This window comes from Mus musculus, chromosome 7 (assembly GCF_000001635.26).
Source record: "Mus musculus strain C57BL/6J chromosome 7, GRCm38.p6 C57BL/6J".
NCBI classification, from domain to species: Eukaryota; Metazoa; Chordata; class Mammalia; order Rodentia; family Muridae; genus Mus; species Mus musculus.
Genome location: NC_000073.6, coordinates 109,494,704 through 109,516,974, shown reverse-complemented (window position 1 = coordinate 109,516,974; position 22,271 = coordinate 109,494,704). Strand labels below are relative to the sequence as shown.

The following is a 22,271-nucleotide window of genomic DNA, read 5'->3' as shown; positions in this document are numbered from 1 at the left end:
AGGCAACCAGCCCATTGATTCATGGTTCCTGTGCTCGTTCAGCAAAGTTAGCTTCTTCAGGTCTATCAGCCCTGACAAAACAGAGAAGGCTCAGTTCTTTATCTGAAAAGTTGAATAATAGTAGCCATATGTTAAGACATTAGGTCACCTCTCCCTCCCCACTGACCACGACCTTGAACGTGATACATGAGAACTGTTCTTTGTGACAATTCCATGAAGTATATCACAGCCTTGTGACATCGCAGGCATTTGAGCTACTTACTTTGGAGGTTCAGAGCTCAGACAACACTTGTGGAATGAGGCAAAGAGAGATGGTGCCAGGCAGTGGCTGCCTGGGGAGGCAGGTAAATCTCAGATCTCTCCTCTGGTCCTGGCAACACACTATCTTCTGAAAGAGTGCCCTGCTGGCCTCTTTCCTTTTTTTCTCAGGGTTCCTGATTTTCCTTAGGACTTCAGACAGCAGCTGTTCTTGGAAGTATGACCACTTCCAGACCTGTCTTCTTCTCCTTCTCCTTCTCCTTCTTCTTTTTTATTTTTTCATGACAGGGTTTCTCTGTGTAGCCCTGGCTGTCCTGGAAATCACTCTGTAGACCAGGCTGGCCTCAAACTCAGAAATCCGCCTGCCTCTGTCTCCCAAGTGCTGGGATTAAAGGCGTGTGCCACCACTGCCCGGCCTTCTTCCTTTTTTTTTTTTAAGGGATATATTTTCATTTATATGTATGTGTGCTGTTGAGAAGTCAGATGATGTTGGGTCCTCTGGAGTTACAGGTGTGTGAGCCACCCAGCGAGGTCACTGACAAGTGAACTTGGGTCCTCTGGATGAAGGGCAGCCAGTTCTCCTAAGCACCAAGGCATCTCTCCAGCCCCATGCCTTATCTTCTTGCTCTTCATCTTTAATTGGATATTAGGAAAACTTATGTTGCTCTCCTTCTAAAAGGAGACTACTGGCCTGTCATACCACAGGTCTTTAGTCCAAGTACTGGGGAGGCAAGACCAGGTGGATCTTTATGCATTTGGGGCCAACCAAGGCTACATAGTGAGAAGTACAAAAACTTGGAAGTCCATATTTAGTCTACAAGTGTTTCTAAATGTATATACATTATATATATATGTGTGTGTGTACACATGTAATGGGACAAAAATACACCATGAGGGGCTGGAGAGATAGCTCAGTGAGACCACCAACTGCTCTGCCAGAGGTCCTGAGTTCAATTCCCAGCAACCACATGGTGGCTCACAACCATTCATAATAAGATCTGATGCTCTCTTCTGGTGTGTCTGAACACAGCTACAGTGCACTCATATAAACACAAATAAACAAATCTTTTAAAACAAAAAAACAGCATGAAAAGAAGTTCTGAAAAAAGGAGGATAAACATCTCAAATCATAGTCTCACAAAACTTTATGTCAATTTTCAGATCATGTTTAGACGGTAATGGGCTATATGCAGAGTTAATGATGACAGTATGCTAATCTGTGTGTGTGTGAGTGTGTGTGTGTGTGTGTGTACGGAGAGTATGCATGTATATATGTATATACATGGAGGCCAGAAGAATAGTTTGTTTCTAGGTGTCATCTTTTGCTCTCTGCCTTATTCCCTTGAGACAAGGTCTCTCACAGTTTTGACTAGGCTTGGTTGGCCATCAAGTGCCTAGGATTCACCCATGTTCATCCCCCAGAGATTACAGTCATACACGGCTGTTTATGGATTTTTTTTAAATATGTGGGTGCTAGGGGTCATACTCCCGTCTGCAGGCTTTCGCAGCCAGGACTCTAACCACTGAGCCATCTCCCAATCCCCACATCATTTTCTGTATCATTGCCCAGGAATAAGGATTGGCTCATTTTATTTCTTGTGGTGCTGGGAATCGAACCTGGCACCTTGAGCATTCTAGGTAAGCACTATCACTGAGCTGTAATCTCAGCTTCAGGTTTATTTTCCACAGCTGAAGAGTAATTTGCCTTCGGCATGTGCTATAACATACTAAGCCATCTTGTGTATTTTGTTTTTGTGTTTTGGTTCTTTGTTGTTAGAGACAAAGGTGCAGAGAGCATTTTGTATAATGGACTTTTTTTCTTTTGACCAATAACTTGTCTAGAATAAAATCCCAGGAGAGAGATTACTGGATTATAGGGTATAAATATTTGTATGATTCATTTTATGATGCTATTTTTTTTTCAGATAGGTTGAACCAATTTGTATGCCAACATTATGTACAATTTCTAATTACATCTTAACTTCCCAATGCTCAGAGCTTTGGTCAGCTCTTTAAGAAGTTTTTGATTATAGCATTTAGGGTGCAGGGAAATCCATAGGTGAAAGGACTTCCTTCCTTCCTTCCTTCCTTCCTTCCTTCCTTCCTTCCTTCCTTCCTTCCTTTCTTCTTTTCATTTCTGAGACAGGGTTTCTCTGTGTAGCCCTTGCTGTCTTGGAATTCATTCTGTGGACCAGGCTGGCCTAGAATTCAGAGATTGCCTGCCTCTGCCTCCCGAGTGCTGCGACTAAAGGCTGTGCCACCTGGCAGATGGAGTTTTCTAAAGCACAAAGCAAAAGACAAACAAACAGGATTTGGGGGTTGTGATTTCTAGTCACGTTTCTTTCCCATGTTGGACTGTGTTTGTTTTAAATCTTCCTGGACCGCCTGACATTTACTGTAACTGTACTGACTTTACACTCCAGCACGGTTTCCGACACATTTGTGGGACAGGGAGATAGAAAGTCCTGCCATTCAAGTCCAATATAGTGAAACATGAAAGAAAGAACACTCATGTCTAAGAGACCAGCTTATCAAACAGTACAAACAAGACAGGCTTAAGTCTCCATGTTTTAATTTAATTTCACAGTATTCAGTACCTGAGAACACAGAAGCGTGAGTTCATTTTCCTGCTCTGTGAATTCTAGGAAGAAAGAGCACCGCTGCCTTGAATCTTTTTTTTTTTTTAACTCTTTGAATGAAAAAGTATCACTCAGTCATTCTCTTCACAAGTATTGATTTGGTGTATGCACTCAGTACTGACACTATACATAGATGCCAGGGCTTAGGGCAAGAGAGAATAGTAAACAGAGATGAGAAAGCCATCCGATAGAGCTGTGGCCGCAGGATTGCATCTAAGACATCCAGCAAACAAACAGAAAATGTGTGTTAGGCAGTCTGGCAGAGTGTGTATTCCCGCCAGCGTTTCTCACTCACTTTCCCACAGACATAAACACTATTTTTGATGATAATTCGAACTTACCCAAGCAAGCAGTCTTTGGGATTCTCACCCCAGTATGATGTGGAGTGGCTTGCCACATCATTTCTCAGAAGGTTAAAGACATCCAGCAACTGTTTCCTTACCACAGATCCCCAGATGCACTGTGATGTTAAGGCAGGTGGTCTGTGGCAAGGCAGTGCTGCATGCAAGGGTTCCCCTCCTGCCACACTGTTTAGCTGGAGTTTTGTTTAGCTTAGGGTTCCCCATGGTGGAATGCTGCTGATATGTGTTGAGCCAGGGTGTTTTCTTATTCTTTTAAAACCTAATTAGTTATTTCTATATCTTGGATCTTTGTTGTTGCTATTGTTTTGTCTGGGTTTTTTTTAGGATTCATTTTTTAATTAAAAAAAAATATTTATTTATTTATTTTATGTATAAGTGTTCTATCTGCATGCACACCTGTGCCGGAAGAGGGCGTCAGATCCCATTACAGATGGTTGTGAGCCACCACGTAGTTGCTGGGACTTGAACTCAGAACCTTTGGAAAAGCAGCCAGTGCTCTTAAGTGCTGAGCCGTCTCTCTGGCCACTTGGTTTGCTTTTTAGAGACAGAATCTCATCATGTAGCTGTGGTTGGCCTGGAACTTGCCATAGAGACCAGGCTGCCCTGCCCTCTCTAATGCTGAGATTAAAGGTTTACACCACCGTACCCAGCGCTAAATGTTCCCCAGCTTGTGCAATTGGGGATGTGATGGGACCTGTGAGGCATGGAGCCTCATGGGGGGCCTTTAGGTCATTCGGGGTGTAGTCCTCCCAGACTCCTGTGCACCTGACCACACTATGGGGTTGCTGCTAAGGCTGAGTCAAAGCAGACCCTTTCCATGTGTAATGAGATTATTTCAGGTTACAATGATAAGAGATGACTGAAATAACTGACGTTTTTCTCTCTCTCTCTCTCTCTCTCTCCCTCTCTCTGTGTGTCTGTCTGTCTGTCTGTCTGTGTTATATGCATGTATGTGGACATGTGTGTTTCCTCAATGGCTTCTTCACCTCATTTTTTTTAGTTTGGCAGTGATCTCCCCAGGTCTGCTGGTCTCTATCTCCCAGCCTTGTAGTTATAGGCGCAGATTTCTCTACCCAGCTTTTACATGGGCTCTGGAGATTTGAACTCAGGCCCTCATGCCTGCTTAGCAGTGACTTTACCTACGGAGCCATCTCCCCAGTCTCAACATTTTAAAGTGCAAATAAAAACCTAGGTTCTGGTGTTTTGAAAAGAGACAGCCAGGCAGTGGTGGCACATGCCTTTGATCCCAGCACTCGAGAGGCAGAGGCAGGCAGAGCTTTGAGTTCAAGTCCAGCCTAGTTTACAGAGCAAGTTTCAGGACAGCCAGGGCTACACAGAGAGACCTTGCCTAGAAAAATCCAAAGATAAAAAATAAAAAAAAATTAAGATTTGGTAACACTGGACACAGATTCGTATATGTGGAAACTTTATGTAGGAAGCCGTGCTTCTTGTAGAAGTTAGAATGTGGCATCCCTGGCTTAAGTATAATCTTCCAAACTAACTCCTTGGTCAGGAAGAAACTTCCCAAGCTATAGGGAAGAGCGGCAGAGGAGAGGGATGTGAAGGCTCTCCTCACCTTTCCTAGCCTCAGAAATGCCCTGCCTAGCTATGCCTTAAACCTCTCACCCTCTGAAAACAAGAGCGAAGAAGCTATCTCTCTCCACAGCTTGCACAGTGCTCACTAGCTATGATCTCACCTCCCAGAAGTCTAGGCTTATCATGTGAAGTCTGATGTAGCAGCTTCTCTAAGTATGCCCTCTAGACCCTGAGGGGACCCCTGATGTTCATAAGTTCAAAAAAATTTTCCTAACAGTATTAATGATCTTTTTCCTGGATTAACATGGATAACGCTATCAGTCACATTTCACCTGTAGTCAGGAGTCAGACAGGTGAGTCTGATGCATAGGTCATATTCTCTCTTCTCCAGTCCAGGGCCACATGGCATGGTGTAACCCATGTTCAGGAAGTCTGCTCTGCTCAGGAAACCATTCTGCAAACACCCTCACTGCAGAGGTGTGTTTCCTTGGTGACTCTCAATCTCCTCAAGTGGACAGTGAAACTTAACACAACACTCCCACACCCTGTCCTCTTGATCCCCAACCACAGCCTTTGAAATTTCATTTTCATCTCATAATACAACAGTGACACTATCTTCAAATATCCCCATGGTCTTTAGCAGTCTCAACATCATTCAGTAGTTCAAAGCACAAAGTGTCTGCTAAAACCCAGGACGAATCCTTAAATGTGAGCCTCTAGAAAACCAAAACAAGATGCATTCTATGAACATATAATGTCTGGGTATAGTGACACAAACTACACATTTCCATTCCAAAAGGCAGAAGTGGAACATACCAAGAAAAGGTCAGACCAAAGCTGAAACCCAGCAGGACAAACCCCTCATTCTGCAGCTCTGTGTCCAACCTCTGTTGGAGTCACCTTGACTCCAGAGGGCTTGGGTAGTCCTGTCTCTCCAACTCTGCTACCTGTAGTAGCACACACTCCTCTTCACGGCTGTAGCTTTCCTGGGCAAACTCCCAGGGTTCTGGAATTGGCAGCATTCTGGGATTTCCATTACAAATTAGGCTTCACCTTACAGCTTCATGCAGTGGTCTCTCAGGGACTCCTTGGCCTCTGTCCTTCAGTAACCCTGACACAAACCTCCACAGCTCTTTGCTCTGGCATCCTTCATGACTGCAAAGTCAGTATCACGTGGGCAGAGCTGCCAGATTCTGCTGCCAGATTAAGCCACCTTAAAAACCACAGTTGCACTGGTGCCTCAGCGTGCTGATTCTGGAATGGGAAGCCCCTGGACAGTTGTACTGAGCAGCTGGGAATGGTGGAGCATGTTTTTAATCCCACCCCCCTGAAGACAGAGGCAGGCAGTCCTTATGTGTTTGAGGCTAGCCTGATCTACATAGGGAGTTCTAGGCCAGCCAGAGCTACAAAATGAGGCACTATCTTAAGGGGAAAAAGTGGATTTCAAGCCACAAAGTTGGAGAACCATTGATCTAATGTTGTCAACTCACGCACACACTTAAACCTGCTAAGTGACCCCCTTGCCTCTACTGGAGTCGCGCTGGCTGCTTTTAGGAAAGAACTGCCTGGATGGGGCCCACAGGACTGGGAGTGAAAGTCCATCCTGTTGGGAGCACAGAGGAGCCTTGGCTCACAGATAGCACTGGGGGAACCGGGCATGTTTCAAGGAAAAAGAAGCATAACCCGTTTTCTACCCAGAAGGCTGGGAATGGAGGTAGCTAAAGCCTAGATGATCCTTGTGCTATCTGCATGTCCAGGGGATCTCCTGGGCTCCCACAAGCAGGACTGGAAACACTTAATAGTCTAGATGACCTTAAGGATTTCTGTATGACAGAGACAACCCCAGATCTTCCCTCTAGGCCCAAGGCTTTCAATAGAGTTCATAACCCCTTTTGGGGAGTAGAACAACCCTATCATAGGAATAACGTATCAGATGTCCTGCATATCAGATATTTACACTACAATTCACAACAGTATCAAAGTTACAGTTATGACGTAGCAACAATGAAATAATTATATGAGGAGCTATATTAAAGGGTCGAAGCTTTGGGATGGTCGAGAACCAACCGTTGCTTTAGGCCCTTAAGATAACACATGTAGCCTATCTCTAGAACCAATCTTTATGGAAGAAGTGACATGTACTTTGAGATAAGATTCAATGTAATTATGCCTCCTTGTGTACATGGGATTGTGTTATACCAGGAAAATTTTTTCAAATTGTACTGTTTTCTTAAATATACCTTTAAGAACTGCTTAGTTTCAGATTCTAGAAGTTTGAACCAACACCAGCTGCTGAGTTGTGTTGAACAGGATTGCCTTCTTACCTCATGTAGATCACTGCTCTGTGGGGCCCGGGGTTTGCAGAGACCTCTCCCAACATCCATCCATCTACGTGGTGCTACCTTCCCGGTCTCCAGACGCCTGGCCTCCCCAAACCTCAGCACTGTTTTTCCTTAGTGGACTTAGTTCTTAAAGATCTAGACTTGCATAATTGCAGAGTCCCAGGCAGACTGAATGACATAGCTATTAAATACAAATATAAAAGTAGACACAGGCTCCTTTTGGCTGTAACTTACAAGATCGTAGAACCAGTATTCAAACATGATAAAACCTGCAAGACCCAAGCAACCAGATAGCAATATTAATTTCATATGCAGGTAAGGTTTTGTCAAACAGAATTTACCACTGCAATTTAAACATGCTTCTCACGTGTGTGGTTGTTTGAACAACAATGTCCTACAGTGCCATTTAAACTCCATGTGACAAGAATGGATGGTTGTCATGCCTTCCCCTCTCCTTAGTAATCTCAGGTAGGTAATACTGTTTGCTGTGAGCGAGCTCACAGGCTCAGTACTGTCCCTAAAATCTTAAGGTGAACATGTAAATGATATAGAATAGCTATGCCTTTAAAACACTGTTTGAGAGAAGCAGTATTTAAGCAAATTATTAGAGGGCCAGAGCAATGGCTCAATGGCTAAGATCAATGGCTGCTCTTCCAGAGGACATGGGTTAATTTCCTGTCACCCACAATGGCAGCTCATAACCCTTTGCAACTTCAGTCCCAGGGGTTAGACACCCTCTTTTGGGCTCTATAGGCACCCGGTACACACCTGGTGCACAGACACACATGTAGACAAAACATCTATATACATAGATATACATAGATTTATACAATAAAACTTTTAAAACCCTAAAACAAAAAACAAAAAAAAAATGGGGCTGGAGAGGTTGCTCTTACAGAGGACCTGGGGTTTGGTTCCCAGCACCCACATCAGGCAGCTGTTGTCCTCTTCTGGCTTTTGCAAGCAACTGCACTTATGTGCACATGTAAATACACTCCACCACCCCCAACACACACAATTTAAAAATAAAACATTAAAAAGATTATTAGAACTCATGGAAAAAGCTGGGTGTGGTGGCGCACGCCTTTAATCCCAGCACTTGGGAGGCAGAGGCAGGCGGATTTCTGAGTTCAAGGCCAGCCTGGTTTACAAAGTGAGTTCCAGGACAGCTAGGGCTATACAGAGAAACTCTGTCTCGAAAAACCAAAACCCAAAAAACAAACAAAAAAAACTCATGGAAAAAACAAACAAACAAACAAACAAACAAACTCACGAAAAGATCTGAGCCTGAGAACATTCCAGCAATTCCGACTGTGGTGTCTAGAATCAGGCTGATCTGTGTTTGAATTTGAACTTTATCTTGGTGTATTATCCTGCTTCTGAGAGCCTCATCTTCCTCAGCTGGTACCTCCTGATTTATTTAATTTGTAAAAGTGTCATAATCTCTATCTCCAAGAGGGAGTTTGTGAGGATTAATCTAGGTATGTAAACTTGGCACTTTATAATTTTTCAACCCTTTTCCAAAAGTGAACTTGGATCACCTTGTTCACCAGGAAGGAGAGGCGCAAGTAGTTTGGGGCACCTTTGAAGTCCATCAAGCTTCTTTAGAAACACAGAACCTAGCAGACACCCCCAGGATTGGCTGTCACAGTGGAGATGCTGGACTCTCTCTGAGCTCGGGTACTGGGTTGAGACTGCGGGTCATAACTTGGACCTCGGAGACTCTCTCTTCTTACCTGTTCAAGAACTGCTCCCATCCCAAAGAATAAGTGAAGTCCCTCTGCTCTGTGCCTCACTTGCAGGGAGAGGAGCTTGCTCGCGCTACACGATGCCTCATCCCCGAAGATGTCAGCAGAAAAGCTGAAGCCCCAAACTCAGGTGCAGACATGAGCCCAGGCCTGCCTGTGAGCATTCCAAGTCAGCCACACTGCTCTACAGATGAACGCGTGGAGGCTCTGGCACCGACCTGCTCTATGTGTGGACGGGACCTACAAGCTGAGGGCTCCCGGCTTTTACCGTGCCAACATCTGCTCTGTAAGGATTGCTACCAGGGCTTCATGCAGGAGCTAGGGCATGCTACCAGGGCTTACCCAGGTAGTAAGTATAAAAAGCCTCATGGCTCGCCTCAGTCTACAAGTCAGGCCTCTACCTGTTTCATAAGAACCAAGCTTGCAGGTGAAGAGAGAATCAGACTCTAAATGCCCAAGGGATATTCATTGCTGAAAGCGTCTCTAGGGAATCTAAGAGACACAGCAAACCCTCCGGGGTTTGTGAGCTGGAGACCTTTCATCTCTGGGGTTTCCTTAAATCGGTGGCAGACTAAGAAGTCTTTGAAGATTTCGGTTCAGGGTTTGACTGCCTCCATCCAAAGATTGAGAGGGTGTGGCCCGGAGTCCACAGCCTTCAGGGCAGAGAGAAAAGCTGGCCTCCCAGTGCTGGTCAGGGACAGAGTTTGAACAGGAACCGTGCTGAACTGTTGAAATTGCTGCCCGGCAGGGGGGAGCGAGTACCTTACTCCTGACTGTCAGGTTTCCTAGGAAACAGTCGCACTGAAAGCTGTGAAGTCCCCAGGGACAGGAAGCAGGTCCCCTCCTTTCAGTGTTCCTGGCAGGGGTGTGAGGCTCAGGCAGTGTGGAAGTGTACAGTGGGAGTCAAAACAGGAGCGCCCTGGCTCAGGCATCGTCCTTCATCTTTACTGTTTAGTTTGTTTTCTACAGTATATCCAAAACCATTTGTAGCATAAATTGAGGTATTATTTGAGTTATCTGGGCTAAAAGTGAACTTTAAATCTGGATTTTGATTCTCTGAACCTGTGGCAAGAAAGCAATCTCTTTTAGTCTGCTGTGAGTTTAGAGTACAGAGGAAATAGGGTATATTTTTAATTTTTCTTTTTTTTAGTCAGAGTCTTACGCTGTTAGACCTAGGGTTATACCTGGGCCCCAAAAAGTCAGTCTTGTTTACCTATCTTCCATACTCCAAATTAATACTGAAGAGCAGAAAAGGAGATTTATTCACTGTGGCCTCATTGGGAAGAGGTGTAGAGATCCAGCCATCTTCTAAGTCTATCTTCTGGGTCCTGACAGGAGCTTCGGGTTTAAATGCAAGGCCAGGGATATACAGAACTAAGCAGTCTGGTCAAGATGTAGGCTTCTGCCCATCATGGTCTCAGCTCCTGTTTCTTCTGCAATATCTCCTCCAATAGACAATTCCCCCCAACCCAGGTACCCCAAGGCTTCAGTCATTTTCTCTTGAAGCTGGAAATCTCTAAGGAAATTATAGTTTCTGAGGGTCCACTCTTTCAGTAGTCTGGCACAAGACTCAGAATATTTTCATTCCTGCTGGACACACAGTTTATAGTGCTGTGGCCATGCTGGCCTGGAATTTAATATGGAGGTCAGGATAGTCTCAAACTCATGGTTATCCTCTGGCCCCAGATGCCCAAATGTTGGGATTATAAGAGAGTGCTACCACGCCTGGCTGTGTACTTTCATTTTAAAAACCAACATATGGATTCTGAAATTAAACTCTTTTCATTAAACATTACAAACATCATATCAGGTACATGCTATTAATCCTACCACTTGGGAGGCATAGGTAGATCTCTGTGAATTTGAGGCCAGCCTGGTCTACATTGGAAGTTTCTAGGACAGCCAGAGTTATATGGTGAGATGATGTCTCAAAAACAAACCACTTTGTATGTTTGTATAAACATACATAAGTATATATATACATACATACATACATACATGCACATATACATAGTGTATGTATTGTGTGTTTTTTGTTGTTGTTGTTTTTGTTTTGTTTTGTTTCGAGACAGGATTTCTCTGTATAGCCTTGGCTGTCCTGGAACTCACTTTGTAGACCAGGCTGGCCTCGAACTCAGAAATCCACCTGCCTCTGCCTCCCGAGTGCTGGGATTAAAGGCGTGCGCCACCACGCCCGGCTTAGTGTATGTATTGTTTGTGTGAATGGAAATGTGTGTGTGTGTGCCAGTACATGTGTGTGAATTTGTGTAGAGGCAAAAGATTGATATATTTCTTCTTTTCTCTCCACCTTAGTTTTTTGGGAGAGGGTCTTCTCTCAGTGAACCTGGAGCTACTGATTAGCTAGACTGGCTGACCAGCAAGCCCCAGGGACCCTCCTGTCTCCGTCCCCAAAGCAAGGGTTACAGGTGTTTACTGCCACGCTCAGCATTTTATGTGGGTGCTGGTGTGCATCTTTAATACTTGCTTTCATATGTAATAAATGGTAAAATTATATGTGTGCCAAAGAATTGTTTTTAAATTATTTCCTTTATAATTAGTTACCAGTAAATGTTTGGTTTATATGCCCACTTTGTACCCTCACATATCTGGGGTTACATAACATTTCTCAGAGAAAAAAAAAAGAGGTTGCAAATGGAAGGAGTTTAAGATGTCCTCACTTACACAATTCTGGAAATACAGTAAATTTGTAGAGGGTGACCCTGGAAAATGTGTTACTACCTAGGCTGTATATAAAGAACTCCTCACAAGGCCAGGTGCTGTTGAAGGTGGCACCTTGAGCCAGATTCATGGTGACAGAAAATAGAATGGTGATTCCCAGAAGGACAGGGGCACAGAAAGTTGCTGTTTAATGGATGCAGTGTGGCAGGCTTGCCTTTGTTAACTGGGTCTTTCTGCCATTGAGTACCACAGTTCAGTATGCAGTCTGGTGATTAGTCCCTTCTCAGGTACACAGTTTGCAAATATTTCCTTCCATCCTGTAGGTTGCTTTTCATCTTGCTGATGCACCAGTTTTTTGCTTTTGTTTTGTTTGTTTGTTTTATTCTTCAATCTTTCTTTACAGTCCAGTCATTATCCCTCTACCAGTTAGCCCTCTGACTGTCCCTCATCTGCTACTTGCCCCTGTCCCCCCTTCCCCATCTGGTCTCCAAGCAGATCCACAGCCCCAGGCCTCCCCACTCCCTGGGGCCTCAAGTCTCTTGAGGGTTAGGTGCATCTTCTCTGACTGAGGCCAGACCAGGCAGTCTGTCAGGGGCCTCATATCAGCTGGTTTATGCTGTCTGGTTGGTAGCTCAGTGTCTAAGAGATCTTGGAGGTACAGGTTAATTGAGACTGCTGGTCTTCCTTTGGGTCGCTTCAGCTTCTTACAGCTTTTCGCCAATTCAACCACAGGGGTCCCCGGCTTCCTTCCATTGGTTGGATCCCTTCAGCTACTTGCTGGGCCTCTCGGAGGGCAGCCATGCTAGGCTCCTGTTCGTAAGCATACCATAGCATCTGTAATAGTGTCAGGCCATGGGGCCTCCCCTTGAGCTGGATCCCACTTTGGGCCTGTCACTGGGCCTCCTTTCTCTCATGCTCTTCTCTATTTTGTCTCTGTGATTCTTTTAGACAGGAACAATCTGGGTCAGGGATGTGACTGTGGGATGGCACCCATCCCTCCACTCTATGTCCTGTCTTTCTACTGGAGGTGGACTCTAAAAGTTTCCTCTCCCCATTGTAGGGCATTTCATCTAAGGTCCCACCCTTTGAAACCTGACAGTCTCTCACCTCCCAGGTCTCTGGTACATTCTAGAGGGTCCCCCCACCTCCTACCTCCTGAGGTTGCCTGTTTCCATTCTTTCTGCTGGCCCTCAGGGCTTCAGTCCTGTTCCCCCCACCAACCCCCACAGTACCTGATCATGTTCCCCTTTTCCCCTCCCCGCCTCTTCTCCTACCTAGGTCCCCCCTTCTCACACACACCCCCCCCCCCCGCCGTGATTGCTTTCTTCTTTTTCCCAAGTGGGACTGAGGCACAGTTTTTGGTTATGATGAAATATGACTTACTCTCTTTTGCTGCTCATGCCTTTTTTTTCATTTCCAAGAAATCATTACCATATCCAATATGATAGAGCTTTTTATTTTTCTTCTAAGAATTTTAGAGTTTTATTTCTTGGGTCTTTGATTTTATTTAAGGTTTTCAGTGTGAACTGACATGTCTCAATAACATTATTATTATTTTTTTTTTTGGGTCTCAATGACTTTTTAAAATTAAAATTAGAACATTGGCCAGGAACAATGGCACATGCCTTTCATCCCAGCACTTGGGAGACAGAAACAGGTGGATCTTTGGGAGTTTGAGGACAGCCTGGGCTACATAGGGAGCTCCAAGCCAGTCGTAGTTACAAGGTGGGACCCTGATTTAAAAAATTTTTAAAAACCCCAGAAATTATAAAATTAGCACATTAATTCATATTAACAACAATTTTACAATCATAATGCTGTTTTCCTAATTATTCTAAGTACTGTGGAGAATCAAACTGTGAGAGTTAATATCAGCATATGTGGGTCTCTGAATGCCTATCTGGATCTGCCTGCCTCTTACTGATTGTATGACTTGGGAAACTTACTCCATTTCTTTTTACCCTCCTCCTCCTCTCCCTCCTCCCCTCCCTCCTCCTCTGCATTCATTTATTCTTTTTAATTCTGGATTTCATTTCTTTTCCTTTTTAAAATTGTTTATTTTTATTTTATGTGCACCATGCAGTGTTTTACCTGCATGTATGTCTATGTAAGGGTGTCGGATGCCCTGGGACTGGAGTTACAGATAGTTGTGAGCTGCCATGTGGGAATTGAACCCAGGTTCTCTGGAAGAGCAGCCAGTGCTCTCAACTACTGAGTCATCTCTCAGCCTTAATGTTCTTAAGTATTTAAAAAAAATTTTAAATTAAAATAGAATTACATAATTTCTCCCTTCCAACCACTCCTGTATACTTTATTTGCTTCCTCTCAAATCCATGACCTCATTTTAATTATTGCTATCTTGCTATCTGTCTGTCCATCTGCCTGTCTGTCTATCTATTTATCTATGTATCTATCATCTATCTCTAATTCCTAAATATAGAAATATAATGTAATTAGTCATTAATTTCTTTAATTATTGTTCTTTCCTATTTCTTTCTATCTATAATTCCTAAACATATAAATATAACCTGACTAGTCCATATGTTACTTATATGTATATATTTTCAAGGTTGACCATTTCACTATTGAATAATATTGGGGGTTTCATCCCTGGGGGAGACTGTTTCTCCTGCTCTTAGCACCCTTTGGTTGCCGGTAGTTCTTTTTCTAGGGTTGGGGTCTGTTAGTGTAGTCTTTGTTCAGGCCTTGTTTAGGTGTGGCATTGGTGAGGCTTCCTGGGTGTAGCTTCTCTGACAGTTTTTAGGAGATGAAATCTCCCAGCAAGCTTCCTGTTCCTCTGCCTCTTACAATCTTTCCACTTTCTTTTCTGCTATGGCTCCTGAGCCTTAGGTGCAGGAGTGTGTTGTAGGTGTATCAGCTGGGGCTGGGTACCACACAGTCATGTATTCACTGCATTTTCATGGGTTGTGGTTTTCTGTAATGGTTTCCACTGTTGTAGAGAGACATTTCTTGAATGAGGGGTTCTCTGTGCTTGACGTTTTTTGTTTGTTTGGTTTTGCCTATATGATGACAGTAGAAAATAGCCCATGTGAATGTTACTGTAATGGCTATTCCTGGTTGTCAACTTGACTCTATCTGGAATGAACTACAATCCCAAATTGGAGGGCTCACCTGTGATCCAGATCTTGAGGCTGGAAGATACAAGTTTCAGACCTGGATCTTAGCATAGAGATCTTGCGGCATAGTGGCTATGAAAAACTTAGACACAGGCAAGGTAGTACAGGCCTTAAACCCAAGAGTCTAAGGCAGAGAGATCTCTGAGTTCAAGGTCAGCCTTCGACAAAACAAGTCCCAGATCCAGGCATGGTGGCACACACCTTTAATCTGGGCTACACCTTCTGCTGGAGACCTACATACGGACATCAGAAGAAGGAAGATTCCCTCTTCACCTGCTTGCGTTTATTTGTCAGCACAACTGTTGTAATCTACTTCTACAGAAGACCAGCTGAAACAACTAGCCTTGTGGGACTGAGCAACTACTAGATCCTTGGATTTCCCATTCACAGCGGTCCACTGTTGGGTTAGTTGAACTACAGACTATAAGTCATCATAATAAATTCCCTCAATATAGAAGGACATTCCACATGTTCTGTGACTCTAGAGGGCCCTGATGAATCAAAATTAAATGAGAACATGTACATAAAACTAAATGCTGATATCTAGGCTGAGATAAACTAAACTGGAGGGCAAAGGCCTTTAGATATAAGGACACTTGATTCAGAAATAGAAGGGCAATTGATTATATATGTGGTTTCTTTATTATTTTAAAAATAACTAGAAATTATGTGTATGCTTGTATGCCTGAGTATATGTGTGTATTCTACATGTGTTCAGGGGTCTGCAGGGGTCAGAAGAGGGTGTTAGATGTCCTGGAACTGGAGTTACAAGCAGTTGTGAGCCATCTAGTGAGGGCGCTGGGAACTGAACCTGGGTCTTCTGTAAGAGCAGCCAATGCTCTTAATCCCCAAGTCATCTCTCCAGCCTGCATCTTATATTCTTATGATATGGTCACTGTTACCTTCCATATTTGCATTTGTGGGTAACGGATGGGATCCATTTTCTCTTTATTACTTTGAGTTACTAAGACTGTGTGCTGCACTGTTGGTTGGTTGGTTTATATGGATCTCCTCCGCAGGTGTGCACTGACTGCTGTGTGCCAGGCCCTGTGCCATTTGCAGTATAGAGATGAAAAGGAGCTGCTGTCCTAATTGAAAATGAATCAGTAAACAGATTGCTTAATGTTCGAGCCTGGGAGCAGTAAATCGGGAGGCTACTGTGTGCTTGGGACTGATGGGCGTTAAGTTGATCACTAAATATCTTGTAAGGACTAAAAGAGTGCCATCCAAGCAATCTGGATGGGGGAAAGGTAAAGCTGACAACCCCTCTGTGGTAATCTTTGTAAGAAATGCCATATTTGAACCTGAACCCCTGGTATGTGAAATTGCGTGGTTTTCGAAATTGTGCTTGGTTCCTGGTTATTATTTATTTATTTATTTATTTATTTAATGTATGTGGGAACACTGTATCTGTCTTAATACATACCAGAAGAGGGCATCAGACCCCATTACAGATGGTTGTGAGCCACCATGTGGTTGTTGGGATTTGAACTCAGGACCTCTGGAAGAGCAGTCAGTGCTCTTAACCACTGAGTCATCTCTCCAGCCCTTGGTTCCCAGTTCTTTGGAAAGAGCTCATAGCACTGCCATTTTATCCCACAGGCTCTCTAGCATTCTAGGAGGTTCATCCCCTTCTGCCAGGTTTGTTTTTAAGGAAACTGTGGTAACAGCTAGTGGGATGGTAGGGCGATGAACAGAGGTCATGGATAAGGTTCCCAGAGTCCCTGCCTCCAGCCAGATGGTGTCACATTGTACAGGGACAAGTCCATCTTAGTGAATATTTCTCCCGTTGCTGAACAGAGCAAGGAATCATCTTGTTGAATGAACAAAGGTCTTTGCCTGGACTTTGGGGTCTGTCCAGCTATTATTCTACTCTGGCCCTTTAGTGACACTTCTTCGAGCCCTGTATCTGGTGGGCATGTTCTCATCCAGTGGATTGTGCTTTCTGATTTCTGCTACACCATGGCAAAATGTGCAATAGGCCCTGGACTTAAATGAACACTCATTAGCCGAGTAACGTGACCTCCTGTGACTCCAGCCTGCAAAGGCACACTCTCTTCACTTTTGACCCTGTTCCTTTCTGCAGGAACAGAGCATCAAACACCCTGGTACATACAGTACTGAGCTCTTGTGCCTACATTACCTGTTCTAAATCTAACGTTTTATAAGGTAGTTAAAAACACCTTCAGACCAAGGAGTGTATATTTTTCTTTGTTGAGACAGGTTGGGGCAGGGAGGGACAACTCAGGCTGCTCTTGAGCTATGTAGCTAAGGATGACCTTGGACCTCTGATACTCCTGTCTCTACCTTCTTGAGTGTTGGGGATAGAAAGGTATGTCACCTTCACTGCTGGATAAAGGCTAACTAATTGAGACCAGAGTAAAGGCAGGAATTGATGTGTGCATAATGACTAGGCTATGCGGTGTGGCGACTGGTGCTGTAGACTGCAGACAGACTTGAATACTGGGGAGGTATCTACTTATACATTGTGAACCCTGCTGGGAGTCAGAAAGCTCTTTTGTTTTTTGTTTTTTTAAGATTTATTTATTTATTATATGTAAGTACACTTTAGTTGTCTTCAGACACTCCAGAAGAGGGTGTTAGATCTCATTAGAGATGGTTGTGAGCCACCATGTGGTTGCTGGGATTTGAACTTGGGATCTTTGGAAGAGTAGTCAGCACTCTTAACCACTGAGCCATCTCTCCAGCCCAGAGTCAGAAAGCTCTTTATCTTCACAAGACACTGAATACTTATAAAAACAGTGTTAGTGTTAGGTGAGATTGCCCAACTCATGGTCCATGCCAGTATCTCGAGCTTGTTTGAGGTTGGCTGAGCCAAGCTATGATGTTCACTAGGCTAAAAGAGCTGGATGACTTTTCCCATTTCCTTTTGTGTTGTTTCCTTTCCTTTCCTTTCCTTTCCTTTCCTTTCCTTTCCTTTCCTTCTCCTTTCCTTCTCCTTTCCTTCTCCTTTCCTTCTCCTTTCCTTCTCCTTTCCTTCTCCTTTCCTTCTCCTTTCCTTCTCCTTTCCTTCTCCTTTCCTTCTCCTTTCCTTCTCCTTTCCTTCTCCTTTCCTTCTCCTTTCCTTCTCCTTTCCTTCTCCTTTCCTTCTCCTTTCCTTCTCCTTTCCTTCTCCTTTCCTTCTCCTTTCTTCCTTCCTTCCTTCCTTCCTTCCTTCCTTCCTTCCTTCCTTCCTTCCTTCCTTTCTCTCTCTCTCTCTCTCTCTCTCTCTCTCTCCCTTTCTTTCTTTCTTTCTTTCTTTCTTTCTTTCTTTCTTTCTTTCTTTCTTTCTCTCTCTCTCTCTCTCTCTCTCTCTCTCTCTCTCTCTCTCTCTCTCTTTCTTTCTTTCCTTTTCTTTTTGAGACAGGGTTTCTCTGTGTATCCCTGGCTATCCTGGAACTCACTCTGTAGACCAGGCTGGCCTCGAACTCAGAGAATTCCCTCTGCTTCCCCAGTGCTGAGATTAAAGGTGCGCACCACCACCTTGGTTCATGTATGATGTTTTCAACTTACAATGAGTTATCAGACTATAAGTCTGTCCTGAGTGGAAGAGCCTTCATGCTTCCTCTAAGTCTCTCATTGGAAATAGTCCAGGGTCAAACTCTGCCTGGAAAGTTGTCTACTGAGCACTTAGGGTAAATTCAGCTGGCTCTGCAGAACTATTGCCACAACTGACATTTACCAAGTCCTAGCTCTAACTTGGAGATGCTGATGGTTCTGCTGGTTTTAGTTAATGCTTTATGTCAGGGAAGGTAACTAACTGGACGATTCCTTCCCCACGTGAGTAAAAGGAACATTGCTTTTTTTTTTTTCTGTTCAAAGAAACTAAGTAATTTGTGACTGAGAGACTGGTTTTCATATCCAGATTTTAGAAGCCACCTGTTTAGAATCTTACTGTGATTTTCAAAGTAGAAGACAGCATGAGATGTAAGAAGGTCCCTGGCCTGGAACTCACATCTCTGGAGCTCATTCAGACTCTAGCACTGATAGCCTGGGCAGTCCCAGGTCCTCTCTGGTTTTCAAGTTTGAGCCTGATAAGCTCTTTGAACTCCAAATAACCACTGCAGCCAGCCCCATAGTTCCTGAAGCAAGTTTAGGGTAACATATCCCTTGTATGCTGCTAATGCTGAAAGGGGGGGGGGTAATCCCTGTCCCTTGGTGGGCAGGCCTTGGGGGCTTTGGGAGGACAGAGAAAAAGGGGAGTGATGCAAGATGCTACAACCTCAGAGTCAGAGAGGGAAATGACTCTAATCTTAATGAGCAGCTCAGCTGGAGGGGCTCTAATGGCCCTTGGTGAGGATGGCAGACAGCAGAACTGGCTGCAGGAGTCTGGGAGGCAGCTGACTGCTGCTTGCTTTTTCCAGTACGCGTGTTAAACAGCATGTCCAAACGGATGGGGTCTGAGGCAGACAGTACCCAGGTCTCCCAGGTGGAGGGTGGGCTGCTGACTTGAATGGAGCCATGGTGTGTAGCAGGTGCAGAAGCTAGAGCTCTGGAGCCCTGTCAGCAGGATGGCTTTTTAGTTCAAGAACAGTTTCCTCACCTTAATTGGCTCTCTGGGGCCCTAGGAGTAGCGTTGGCACCTCTGAATAGTCCCTGTTACTGGGAGAGCAATTCCCCTGGTGGATGGAAAGAGGTAGGCCGTGTTTAGGGGGGATGTGCTTGCTGCACCTGAGGAACCATGGCTGGAAAGATTTGCAGATGGAGGAAGTTCAAGGTAGCAGTGGTGGTGGACAGGCAGTTTTTGGAGGGACTACTTGTCACTGGATCTTCCACTGAACGGGGGACTAGTTGTGTCTAAGTTCCATGGAGGCCAGACATCAAGAAAAGCCCTACGAGTTCATCTCTACCTGGCTACTCCACAGATGGGGCATCAGGAGAACAGGAAGGGCCTGGAAACTGCTGAGGGTCACACACTTGGTCATTTGCAGAGCCAGAGTCAGATCCAGCTCCCTTACCTGGTAACCCTGGGCTTGTTTGGGCTTGCAGGCTGCAGAAGCTGCAGATCTATAGCAGGGTGCTGCCTTGAACACCCTACGGAACCCCTTTCAAAGCCCGGTCAGTGGGCTCAGTGGCCTGGCAGGGAGTGCGTCTGCATAGCCCTCCTTTATATCAAGTCCTAGGGTTTTGTGTGAAAAGAGACAGAGAGAGGTACTACTGGGTCAGGGAGAGTGTACCAAATGAGTGAGCCCGGCCTCAGCCTGCATTTGCATCTTCTGTGGATATTTCCTCGGTACAGAAAGCAGGCATCATCACCAGGTGTTTCAGCAGAGGATGAGGTGGTGAAGGCCAAGGGCCAGACACATGGTAGATTCACCTCTGCCAGCCACCTGGCCGTCAGCCTCAGACCGTGGATCTTGCTTCAGATCAGCTGCTGTCCTTGCCTCCTAGCTCCTGGGTAGTCCTAGCTTATGTTATTCTTTCCTCAATGATAATTACCCTGCCATTAGGAGTTATGCTTTCAAACCCTCTACTTTGAACTTGATCACACCTTCTAACTCTAGGCCTATACTATTGGCTACCTAAAGACTCTGAAATGGAAGCTGGGCCTAGTGGCCCAGGCCTGTAATCTTAGCTACTCAGGAGACCCAGGCAAAAAGTCTTGAAGATTCAAAGTGTTGAATGGACCACAAGGGGAATTCAAGGCTGGTGACACTCTGTTGGAAAATGAAAAGTGAAAAGAAAGTTAGGTATCTAGCCCAGTAAAGGAACAGTCTTAGCATGCGCAAGGCCCCAGACTCAATCCCCAGGACCACGAAAAGAACTAGAAGGAGAAAGAGAACAGAGACTCAGCGTTGGTTGCCGGTCAGAGTAGAAGGCTCTGGGCCTTCAAGGCTCTTCCTAGTTTCCCCTCATATTAAGCTTGTAGCCTCATTTCCTATATTCCTCTGCATGTCCTAGAGGCCCCTCATTTTCATACTTATAACCCTCTGTGTGTGAAGTCTCCCTTCCATGTCAGTAACATCTTACTCATGTTTGAAGGCCTGGCTCCTATGTGAACCAGAGCTCACTTGGTGGGTTTAGCAAGAAGCAGACCCCATAATCAGAATTGTATCGCAGTGTGGAGGATGGAGCAGATGTTGTGAACTAGGGGTAAGCTTCTTTTAATCTAAAAGGGACAGATGGTGGTTTTGGTTTTGCCAGTCATAAAATTTCTTTCACAGTCACTCAACTCTGACACTGTAGCAGAAAAGCAGCCATGGTCAGTATGGAATCCAATGGTTCTGTCTGTGTTCTAAGAAATCCTTCCCTCCCTCCCTCCCTCCCTCCCTCCCTCCCTCCCTCCCTCCCTCTCCCTTCCTTTCTTCCCTCAACCCTTCTTTTTGAAATAGGATCTCTGTAACTGAGGCTAACCTTGAACTCCCTAAGTAGCTGAAGATGACTTTGAACTTCTGATCTTCCTGCTTCCACCTAAAGTGCTGGGATTGCAGCACTGCCTTACCAAGTGCTTACTTAGTGCTAGGAACTGAACCCAGGGCCAATTGCATGTTAGGCAAGTACTGATCTACATTTCTCTCTTCAAGAAGCTGTTTTATTGACTGTATTTAAACCTCGTCTTGAAAAAAAAAAAAAAAAAAAGAACCAACCAACCAGCCAAAGGAACTCCTGCAAACAAAACCCCCAAACAAACAAACAAACAAACAAACTAGGCAGGCTGCAATTATGACCATTGTTTTAGGCGTTGGTGGTTTGAATGCTTTGGTGACATTAAGTAGAAACTGCTATGCAGGAGCCACTCAGGACAGAAAAACATGGATGACAATTCGAGGTTGGAACTAATGTTAGATTGAGGCCCACAGAGAAGCAAACAGGTGAGCAGGACCTGAGAGACTTAACTTTGTCTAGGATAAAGAAACCTTGAAGGGGAGAAATGGGACTGTGGATGGGAATTTTTCTGAGGGGTCTTGGCAGGTTCATGCTTTCCTGCAGAGTGGGAGCCATTGTGTTCACTGAGGCATGATCAGTTCTCTATTTTAAAAAGTTGTTCAGAGCTGAGTGTGGTGTGGGCACACTCCTTTAATCTCAGTACTCAAGAGGCAGAGGCAGGTGGGTCTCTGTGAGTTTGAGGCCAATCTGGTTTATATAGCAAGCTCTAGGACAGAGGCTTACATAGAGAGACCCTGCCTCAAAACAAACAAACAAACAAACAAAATTATTCTGGTGTGACAAGTTTGCTCTCACAGTCTTTAATCTTGGCACTATGGAAGTAGAAGCAGGGCGATCTGACGTTCAAGGTCAATCTCTGGTTCAGTTGTGAGTTTGAGGCTAGCCTGGGTTACTTGAGAACCTGTCACAAAGCACACACTCCCCCCACCCCTATCTAAACAATTCCTGAAACTGTATAGCAAGGGCTACTTATTGTATGCAGAAAGATTACCGGGGCAACTAATGACTGTCCAAGCCACTGCTTCCAGATTGTAAGGCCGTCTGGGAGCTAAGACTGATTTGGGAACTTTGCTGAAATGCTAGGTTCCGATCTGAACCCAGGAGATTTGAGTTTGGGAAATTCAGGATTTCTAGAAAGCATTTCCGATTTGGAACCCAGGTAAGGCAGGATGCTGCTTGATCT

At 44.6% G+C, this 22,271-nt stretch overlaps 1 protein-coding gene across 4 annotated transcripts in view; it reads left to right on the top strand.

The window, feature by feature from the left end:
• The first annotated feature begins 215 nt into the window (after positions 1–215).
• Trim66 (tripartite motif-containing 66) overlaps positions 216–22,271 on the top strand; it is a 67,759-nt gene continuing 45,703 nt past the window's right edge. The window contains exons 1-2 of one of the 4 annotated variants that reach the window (XM_011241835.3): positions 216–344; positions 8,940–9,171. Coding sequence is in view for 1 of the 4 variants with exons in the window: in NM_001170912.1 (NP_001164383.1) it covers positions 9,024–9,234 (211 nt within the window). In the remaining 3 variants the exon portion in view is untranslated. Of the gene's footprint in view, positions 345–8,840; positions 9,235–22,271 lie in introns of those variants that run through there. The other 3 variants (XM_006507961.4, NM_181853.4, NM_001170912.1) reach the window with 3 other exon arrangements.